The following is a 10,302-nucleotide window of genomic DNA, read 5'->3' as shown; positions in this document are numbered from 1 at the left end:
CCTCGGCGAGCCGCTGGACTTCTCCCAGAAGGGCCTGGCGCTGGTGCAGGTGAAGCAGGAAAACGTGGCCTTCCTGGGCCCCTATGACTGCTCCATGGAGCCCATCGACCTGTCCATACCCAAGAACTGCAGGAAAGGAGACAAGGACGCAGCCGCTCCTGGCGAGGCCAAAAAGCCAGAGCAAGAAGGGGGCGGTGCCACGCAGCTGGCTTCCTCCTGTTCGCTGCCCGGCTCCACCCTGCCTCCGGCTTTGGGGCCCAGTGGGATCCGAGACAGCCCTGCCGCCACCGTGGTGACCACCACCGCGCCCCTGGACCCCAACGCCCAGCCCCTCCAGGGCTCCGTGCAGCTGGCGGTGCCCATCTACTCCCCGGCGCTGGTCAGCAGCCCTCCTGTCCTGGGCAGCTCTGCCCTCTTGAGCAGCCCCACAGTGCTGCGGCCGCTGCGGCCTAAGCCCCCTCTGCTCTTGCCAAAGCCCTCCGTGACCGAGGAGCTGCCTCCGCTGGCCTCCATTGCCCAGATCATCTCGTCTGTGTCCTCGGCCCCCACCTTGCTCAAGACCAAGGTGGCCGACCCCGGCCCCGGTCCAATGAATGCTGGCGGCAGCAGCACAGCAGCCTCGGACAGCTTGGGGGGTGCGAGCCCCGGAGCTGCAGCCCGGAGCCCTAAGGAGCAGTGCAGCGACCCGGCCCCCGTGGCTGGCAGCCCCGAGGCGGCGTCCCCCACAGAGCAGGGCCCCACCGACTCCTCCCGGAAGAGAGGCCGCAAGAGGGGAGCAAGGAGCCAGCTGTGTGTTGACAGCGTCAGGGTGGACCTGGACTCGAGCGGGGAGTTTGCCAGCGTCGAGAAGATGCTGGCCACCACGGACACCAACAAGTTCAGCCCATTTCTGCAGACCGCAGAGGACGATGCTCGGGAGGAGGCGGCCGGGGGGCCCGGCGACCCCCCTGGGCCGAGTGATGAGGAGCAGGGCGGCCCCCCCGAGGACAGGCTGCTGCGAGCGAAGCGGAACTCTTACGCCAACTGCCTGCAGAAGGTCACCTGTCCCCACTGCCCCCGGGCCTTCCCATGGGCCAGCTCCCTGCAGCGGCACATGCTCACGCACACGGGTAAGGGGCGACAGGGGCCAGGCCTGGGAGGGAGCGGGTGGAGGAGGGGCCTTCTCCACACAGCCTGTGTGCCTGGCTTCCCGGGGCTCGGGAGCCACAAGCACCTCAGGGTGCTGCGTGTCCCGTGTCCATAGCTCCTACGGTGGCCTGTGTCTGAGCCCTGGGGCGGCTGGTGAGGGGACGCGTTCAGCGCAGCAAGCTTGCAGGTGACAGTGGTCATAGCCCGTGGGGCCTGTGTGTGCCTCCCCGTCCCTTCCCAGGTTTTCCAGGCCGTGCGGGTGAAGCGTGCAGGTAGCTTCAGAGAGGTGGGAACGGAGGACTGAGCATGGTGGGCCCAGGACGGTGACACTATCCTGCTGGGCTCCACGCAGCTTTGTAAACCCCACTGCCCAGGACCTTGAGCTTGCCAGGCAGGCGCAGCGCCACACCCGGCCCCAGAACATTGTGAGGTTCTTTGAGCCTCCAGGCATACTGCAAATGTAACATTGGGCGTCTTCTTTCAGTCCACTGAGGCAGGTGGCATTTCCCCTGTGGCATTTCAAAATTGGTGATGGGTAAGAGTAGATTTTTTTTTTTTATTTACACTAATACTGTCAGCTCTTTCAGAGAAACCCTCCAAGTACTAATATTCTAAATAGCATATTTAAATTGACAGTATTTCTCTGATACTGTAAGTTTCTGTAAGTTGAGTTTTAAAGATGAGTTTAGGATTTGGACTGCATCTTAAATAATTTATACCAGTGATTACACACTTTAATTACAATTTTCTAAATATCCTCACAGGGTTTATATCATTGAACTAAGTAAATTGAGAGATCTTTGCCTTTCTGGAGTTCATAACCCAAGTATTAATCGATAAGACTAGAAACCAAATGGACCGGAGAAAAATACAGGTCACCAGTTAAATGTGAAATTCAGATAAGTGACCTACAAGTTTTTCTCCCAGGTGTTTGGGAGACTAAATATTACTTGTTGGGGACCTGAAGTCCCAGTCCAACTGGGTGTCCAGATTCGGCTGGCTAATTGTGGCCCCTGGGAAGGACGGTGACGGGAGGAAACCCTGCGGCAGGCGGGCCGGTAAGCGCCCAGGTGGAGGGACGAAGAGGAGGTCGAAGCGCCTGGCAGCGTTGACTGGGGAGAAGGCTGGCGTGTGTGTGGTCCGCCTGTAGCAGTGCGGGTGAGGGAGGGTGGAGCAGTGCAGCCAGCATTCCGGTTCTCATTCAGACTCATTTTCTTTCCACTGAAATACCTCAGCCCTCATGAGGCCAAGTCCTCAGGAAGATAGCAGTTTCTAGACAGGGCCTCACACAGTGGTGGTGTTCACTGCCCTTTTTATTGCCTGCAGGGTCTTTGGAGAAGTAGTTCTGTCACCTCTTTTTAGCAGCAGATGGCTGAGATTTGGTGATTGGTGGCGGCCCCTGCCCCTGCCCGCCGTCCTCCAGTCGCCCCCTGCTTGTGAGACACTATTTCCCGCCATGCTCAGATATTTCTGTTCCCAGGGAGCTGACAACCTCCCCCAGAAGCTGGGGTGGCCAGGCTCGCCCTCCCAGAACCCGGCTGCAGTCCCGCAGACGCCTGACCCAAGTTCCCCCAGCGGTGCAGCTCTGGGATGCCAGACCCCTTGGTGCAGAATGTGGGGGCGCCCAAACTCCGAGGTAAAGGCAGGCTCACTCCAGACCCATGGAGCAGTGTCAGCGTGAGGTTGTTCTGCGCCCTCCTTGCGTGGCTCTGGGAACCGAAGTAGACCAGGTGCTGGTCCCTGACAGCCTCCCCTGTGCTTCCCCAGGCGAGAGTGCTTTGGAACTGGGGCCCTTGCAGTCCTGGGAGGGGGCCAGCTTGCTGCTGATCCCGAGGGTGAGGAGAGGTGCAGCTCCAGGGCCCCCCCCCATATCCCGCAGCCCCCATGATCTGAGTCCCGAAGCATGGGAAATGGGGGGGTGGCACAGCTATGAGCAGAATGCTGTTAACTGGGTTCTTTAATGATGCTGGACACTATGATGGCTCCACTAACTGCTTTGCACCACTGGCGGCTTTTTTTTAAGTCAGTACTTTGGATTGCCTTCGCAGTAAGCTGCATCCCCAGCTAATTTAGGCAAGGACAAGCTAAGCCACCAAATTGCCCAGACTGAGTTGCGATCCTCCTGCTTCGCCCTCCCAAAGTGCTGTGATTATAGTCATCTTTCAGCCTTTGAAGTGTGGTATTGTGGTATTCATGTCTAGCTGATGGCTTTCTGCAGGACACTGAGGCAGGAGAATCTCAAAAGGCTGCTTGGACAAATAATTGCAAGACCCTATCTCAAAATAAAATGATACAAAGTAAATCAGCTCCATTCCAGTCAGCCGCAGTGGTACAGGCTCCTCCATCCTCAGGTCACCCGCCTCCCTCCCTCAACAGACCCAGTCATTGGCTCCCCGCTCTTGTGTCACGCACGTGTTCCCCAGGCTGCCACCCCAGGGGCAGCAGGAGACCCGATGCTAAGCATGTGGCAGGGCGTGAGGCACAGCCCTTTTCCCTGGCGCAGGTCCGGGAACTGTCTGAGGAGGAAGTTGCTGTCGGCTGTCATCTTCCAGCCCCCAGCTTCCTACTGGTGGAGACAGGTCCTGGTTCCTCACCGTCCCTCCCTGAGCATCTCGTCCTGTGTCCTTGCAGCTCTGGCCTCATCTTCTGCCTCCTTCCCCCAGATCAGGTCCTTGTCCCACAGAGACAGGGTGGAAGCTTGGGACAGCTGAGGTCCATCTCGGGCACCCTGGGGGTCATTCCCCGACCTGTTCCTGCCCACTGCTCCCAGGAAAGCAGAGTCTGTGTAAATTAATTAATTGTGTAATTAAATTAAGAGCCAGGTGATGGCTCCTGCCTATAACCCCAGCTACATAAGGAGGCTGAGGCAGGAGAATCACAAGTTCAAGGCCAGCCAGAGCAACCCAACAAGACCTTGCATCAAAATAAAAATTGTAAAGGGCTTGAGGTGCAGCTCATTGGTAGAATACTTAAGTGTGGAAAGCACCTCGGACACCAGCTGTATGTTATTTGGCTGCTCTTAACTTTCTCAAGTGGCAGCTGTGGCCTCTTCAGCCCGGCACATGCGCTGTGCAGGTGTAGTGGGGAGAGGAAATACAAGGATGCCCTACCCTGGGGGCAAGGGCTTGAGCTGTGTCCTCTCAGGAGGGAAAGGAAAGCCAGGCAAGGTCTTTGGGTGGGACACCTGCCTTTGGGCCCTGCCGTCCTTTCGTGAGAGAGCAGCAGTTTTTGGGGCTGCGCTTCACCACATTGGGCATGCTCTCCTGGGGGTGCTGGAGTCCAGGGTGCAGGGCCCCCCACACTGTCGCAGGCACCAGGCTTCTTCAGTGAAACGGCCCTTGCAGCTACGGTCTGTTCGCTGCAGCACCACCGCCTGGCTTTCTGCCTCTGTCTCTGTTGCAGCCGGCAGCCTGGCTGTTGAGCCAGCCTGAAGTGCAGCACTAACCAGAGTGAATGTGCTCAGGAGAAGCGAGAAGCCAAGGCTCTGACTTGTTCCCCAGGGGTCCGGGGTGCTGGGGATGGGACCCAGGGCCTCTGCCACGGAGCCATCCTGGAGCAGCAGCAGGGGAGACTGGGCCTTCTTCACAGGGGTCCCCACTCAGGAGGGAGTAAACACCCCATCTGCCATGGCTCTTGTACAGTGTCTCGCACCCCTTGGACTGTGACAGGTGCCCCCAGAGTCATGGGACCTGGTGGTGCCCATCATTCGTCCTTCCCTCCCTTGGGGAGCCAGCTGCCCCTGTGGCTCAGCCCTTGCCTAGCACCAGGCCCTGCCAAGCTCCAGCAAGCATCTGACCTTGGTCTCTGCAGTGGCCCAAGGTCCTGGGATTTGTGTCTGCACAGAGCTGTGCTATGATCAGTCCACCAGTTCTGGTTTTTGCAGTTCAGGCCGGCCCTGAACTCACCGTGTAGCCCAGGCTGTCCTCGAACTCACAGTGACCCTCCTACCTCAGCCTCCCTCTGGAGTGCTGTTGCATGCCGGTATGCCTTACCCTGTTCTGCCAGTTCTTGACTCACATGTTTGGCTGTGGCATGCCCAAGATTCTGAGGTAACAGCACTAGACCATGTGACACATCTCCCCTGTGAGATGGGAAGCTGGGACCTAGAATCTGGTCACAGGGAAAAAGGAAGAAACCAGCAATGCAGCAGGTAGATGATGACCCCCACCTTCTCTGTCCTGAAACCCACGGGACCCCTCTCCTCCTCCCAGCGCCCCCTGGCCTTCCTCTCCTGCCCTCCTGCTGCTTCCCTGCCCCTCGCCCCTCCTCTCGCATTTTCCTGCCTCCCCCCTTCCCGTTCCTCTCCTCTTCCTTCTCCCTCCCTCCCCCTCTCTTCCCTCTCCGTTTCTCTGCCCTGCCTCTTCTGCTCTCCCACTTCCTCCCTGCCGCTTCCCTTCCCTGCACCATCCACACAAACCCAGAATAAGTGGCAGAGGCTTTGACTACATTTGGAAACATCGTGTTTACAGTACAACAAAAGGAATACAAATAAAAAGGCCAAGACAGCAGACGGGCCTCCCCGAGGGAAGGGGGAAAGGGCGGAGGGCCCAGCTCAGTGTCCACTCCTCAGCGGTACAGAGCTGCTGCCCGGCTTCCTCTTTCCGCCACTTCTGTGAGCGAGCACAGGATTGGTGCAGGTCCAGCACTCAGAGAACCCAGAGGTCCCAGCAGCCCCGCGGGAGGACCTGGGGGGCCGGCTGCCCTGTGGGGTTCCGCTGGCTTCCCAGGCTGGGCTCCCTGACCTCTGGGCAGGGCCGGGGCATCTGCGCCTGTTCCTGTGCCCCCGCTCCCCACGGGGTGTTGCTGTCCGGCGCCGCCTAGCACACTCCTTCGTGTTGTCTCGCGCTCTAAAACTCTCCACTTTTACGCAGTTGTCATTATTTGATATATTTTAATTATTATACCATTGTTTTACTTCAAACATGTTATCTTGGTTTCATTGTTAATTTTCTTTTAATATTTTGAAGACAAACACGTCTTTCCACTCAAGTTGACGGAAAATTATCATTTTAGTAACTGGTGTTTCTCCGTTGTTTTGTTTTGTTTTAAATGTTTTGTTTCTTTTCTTAAAAGGAAGGGGTGGAGGAGGGGGAAACAAATGCCAGTAACCCCAGGAGATTAAATCAAAAGCGACTTTTCTTTTCCATTGCTGTAGAAAGCCAGATAAATATATATTTTTTTTTTCCTGCTTCAGGTCAGAAACCTTTCCCTTGTCAAAAATGCGATGCCTTCTTTTCTACCAAATCTAACTGTGAACGCCACCAGTTGCGCAAACATGGAGTTACTGCCGGCTCCCTGAGAAGAAACGGGCTTATCCCCCCCAGAGAGAGTGATGTTGGATCCCATGATAGCACAGGTAGCGCCCCGGGACGGAGCTCCGCCCAGGGGGGCCAGACAGCGGTGCAGCAGCCCGAGTTAGCCGGAGCCCAGGGCAGTCCTGGAGCTGCCAGGGAGGGGCTCCCTGGGAGGTCAGGGTGTTGCAGGATCTAGGGGTGCTGAGCCCCTGCTGGGGAGGGGCAGCACGGGGTGTTTTTCTTTCCAGTAACTCTCTTCCGGCGTAAAACTATCCTGTTTAAAACGCACTCTGCACGTCCCCTCTCTGATCACATCTCTGCTTGACCTGAATCCGGGTATTATTCTCCGTGCTGCTGTGCTTCCTCCCTCCGGCCCTGCAGTGCAATTAACGCCGCCCTTGGCTTCCATGTTTACTAACGTCCTCTTTTCAGCGTCTCCATCTCTGACCGCTGGGGTGTGGCACCGCGCCCCAAAAACCATCCGGAAAGGAGGCTGCCGCAGGGCACTCAGATGTGTAGGGGTGTTGCGGGCGCTGGGCTTGGTTCTGCAGGTCTGTAAGGCCTGGCATTTATTCTCCGTTGCCTGAGCTAAGCCAAGGGGAGTCCCCGAGCTGTGTCCCCGGCTTCTCTTCCCCGGACTTGGCTGGGAGGGGTGCCGTGACGGGGGGCAGAAGTCCGTGTGGACAGAGGGACAGGCGTTCAGCCCTCTCCGGCCACCTGTCCTCGCCTGGCGCCAGGGTGGGGATGGAAGAGAACCGATCCCGGCTTGCCACCCCGCCGCGGTGAGCCAGGCACAGGGTGCCCTGGACCTGCGTCCCCCACCGGAGGGGGGCGCTGGCCCCTTCCCCTGGCTCTAGCCTGTTTCGTAGGGCAGGCTGTGGGCGTCCCCGGAATCCGGCAAGCCAGCCCGGACCCGCTGGAACAGCGTGAAGCCCACCCGGGTGCCCAGGCTCTGTCCCTGCGCAGCCCTTCTGTTGCTGGCCGCGCCACACCTATGGGTCTGGGACACTTGTTGTCCAGTTTCCAGAGCGGCCTTGCGATTGTTCCTGCAGCTCTTCTGAAGGAGGGCACCTACTCGCTGGGTGGTTTCTGCTGTGTTTATAAACGTATCTGGGAGTGTGATCGGGCACTGTGTGCAGAGAGGCGTGCAGTCCGGGCTTCACCTCCTCCCAAGCGCTAGCCTGTGGATGTGTTTGCTTTCCACGTTCTCCAACGGGCTTTGTTTTTCCAAGGCCATGCCCTGGAAGTTGTACAGGTTTCCTTAAAGGGACAAAGCCTCTGGGAAAGAAAAGTGGCTGAAAGTTGTAATGGGAAACCAGCCAAAAAGACAGATAGATGTTAGGTTTAGTTGTGGTCACAGTCCATGGTGAGAAAGGGGTGAAATTTAGAAGGGAGAAGACCAGGGATTTCAAGGAGAAATTTACACACCAGGTAAACCTGATGAGGGTCGGGCCAAGGTTTCATGGGAGTGAATCCCTACCTGGAAATAAAAAGTCAGACTTCAGAGGGACAGACTATTCTTTAAAAGGACGGAAATGACCCAGAAGTTCTGGAGGTTTGTACGCTTCAACGCCTGCAGTGCATTTTCTTAAAATCCCTAACCTTGAGTTTGTGATGTCAGTGTGACCTTTAGTCACTTAAGGAGTTTCAGGAAAGAGTATTCCAAATCTCCCCTAAAGCCATGCTAAAAATGCCACAGGGAGGGGGAGTCTGTTCTGAAAGGCTGTATCTACTATTCAAGTTTAACCAGAAACTGCTCTGCTGGGCAGCGTGCTCTTGCTCTGAGGAATGCACTCAGGTCTTCCTTGCCTGGGAGTCCCGTGGCAGTGGCCGCCTGGCAGGGCTTTTTAGTCAGTATGAGCGGGCAGGTTGTCATACTCACCATTGGTTTTTGGCGCTCTCTGCCAGCCTAGGCTGGGTGGCCTGTGTCTTTGTGCTGGGCCAGGGAGTGCTTCCAGCCCAGGACTGCATCCGGGTCACGCAGGCAGATAGAGGCTCGTGTCTGACATTAATTATTGAGGACAGCTAGCTGGTTGTGTCTGTCCCATCAGTTGAGGGACATCTCATTTCCAGGGGACAGTAGCTCCTTCCCTATGCAGCTGTCCTGCAGGAGGAGCTGTGGCTTCGTCCTCTGCTTCCTCTGGCAGCTTTCTTAAGTGATACCGACAGGAATGAGGGGCTGATGGGAACAGAGGAGCAATCCATGGTTTTAAGGTCGGATCACTTATAGGAATCCTTCCCCTCCGCTGCTTGCATTCGCGAGCCTGGGTGTGAAGTGAAGGGCCAACCCCTTAGACGTTGGACGTATTCATGTACATGGTGGAGTGTCTGTGTGTTACCAAGAATCCCTCACAGAATCAGGTGGGGTTGCTTAGAGCTTGAAGGGCATGGCCACACACCCAGCACAGCCTCCCCCGGCAGAGGTGGGGAGCACAGCTGAGTGCCCTTGGTTCAGAGAGGAAGTGGCCATCACTGTCCTTGGGAGAACTTCACATTATCAGCTGGGCAAGGCCACAGCAGACTCTATGTTCGTGGGTGTGGTGTAACAATTAATTTTTTTTTTTTTTTAGGTTTGTCATCTTAAATGTATTCCACATGGTTTAAACAGCCCATGTGCCAGGCTTTAGGCCCACCCATGGTCGAGGTTCCTTGGGAGGCCAAGGATGGCCCTTGAGTCTGGTTCAAGACCAGCCTGGGAACTAAGGCCATGTCTCAAAAGAAAAACCCAGTGAAGGACATCCTGGGACAAAGTGGAAATAATCAGACATTAGACCTTTAAAAAAAAATTACAAGGGACGGGGATTTAGCTCAGTGGTTCCAGCACCTACCTGACAAGCTCAAGGACCCAAGTTCGATCCCGGTACCAAAAAAATAAGTAAAAACATTACAAAGCAGACAAATAAGCTAAGGCTTCTCTAGTCTCACTAGAGTTTATACCAGAAGTCCTATAGATGCTTTCTGCTGAAGTAACAACAGAAAATGCACATTTAAGTTTTCCCGTGAAATGTGGCCTAGACGTTAGCACACTTCTCTCAGGAGTCCTGTCTCTCAGGAGTCCTATTTCATGTCAGAAATCTCGTGTTTACACCACGATTATCTCCTCCTGAGCTCCCGGAGGTGCCCACACAGCGGCTTTACACGGCACAGGTGAGCCCTGAGAGCTATACCTCCTCCGGGGACCCCGGAGCGGTGACAGGCACGTGGGATCCCTGCTTGGTGTTAGTGTTGCCCCGGTGCCATTGCTTGGGGCCTCGTGCATCTCCTTCCACCGTGCGCTGAGGAGAACAGGAGGCAGGCACTGTTGTACCTGTCCCCATGCCCATGCGCCTCCCACAGTGGTCCTACCCCTGCCGGGGAAGTGGGCCAGTGCGTGAGTCCCTGGCGCGTCCCTCAGCTGGAGGAGCGCATCGTGTAGGGCCTGAGCTTAGGCCCATTCTGTGCCACTGTCAGACCGTGTTGGAGGCCTCGGAGGTGGCCCTGTGTTATGTTGCATGTTTGTATCATCTCTCTGCACTGGAAAAATAACTACAGCTCGGCTTCCTCAGCCTCCCCTAGTGAATGCACCCTGTCCTGTCTCGAAGCCTCTGTCTGCTGCCTGAGTCACTGGCACCTTCGGGGGTGGGGGGGCACATCCCGCCCCATCGTGTGGCCCCTTGAGGGTGTTGGGCAGTGAGAGGGGCGCGCAGCTTTGCTAGGTTTGGGGTCTGGCTGCCCGGCAGCCTGGCCTGACCCCCTCTGTGCTTGCTCACACAGATAGCCAGTCCGATCCCGAGATGTTGGCGGCCGGCGAGGTGCTAGATCTCACGGCCAGGGACCGAGAGCAGCGGCCGGCAGAGGGAGCCGCGGAGTCCAGCCAGGCCTCGGAGGAGCCCGCAGGGGA

At 56.8% G+C, this 10,302-nt stretch overlaps 1 protein-coding gene across 1 annotated transcript in view; it reads left to right on the top strand.

Moving 5' to 3' along the window:
• Rreb1 (ras responsive element binding protein 1) overlaps nt 1-10,302 on the top strand; it is a 119,192-nt gene that overhangs the window by 104,286 nt on the left and 4,604 nt on the right. The window contains 3 exon segments of the mRNA XM_033761790.1: nt 3-1,109; nt 6,323-6,484; nt 10,176-10,288. Of these exon segments, the coding sequence (XP_033617681.1) occupies nt 3-1,109; nt 6,323-6,484; nt 10,176-10,288 (1,382 nt within the window).

Source organism: Fukomys damarensis, unplaced genomic scaffold (genome assembly GCF_012274545.1).
Source record: "Fukomys damarensis isolate Sample0158 unplaced genomic scaffold, DMR_v1.0_HiC HiC_scaffold_10, whole genome shotgun sequence".
In the NCBI taxonomy this organism is placed as follows: Eukaryota; Metazoa; Chordata; class Mammalia; order Rodentia; family Bathyergidae; genus Fukomys; species Fukomys damarensis.
This window is presented reverse-complemented; position numbering and strand designations above follow the sequence as displayed.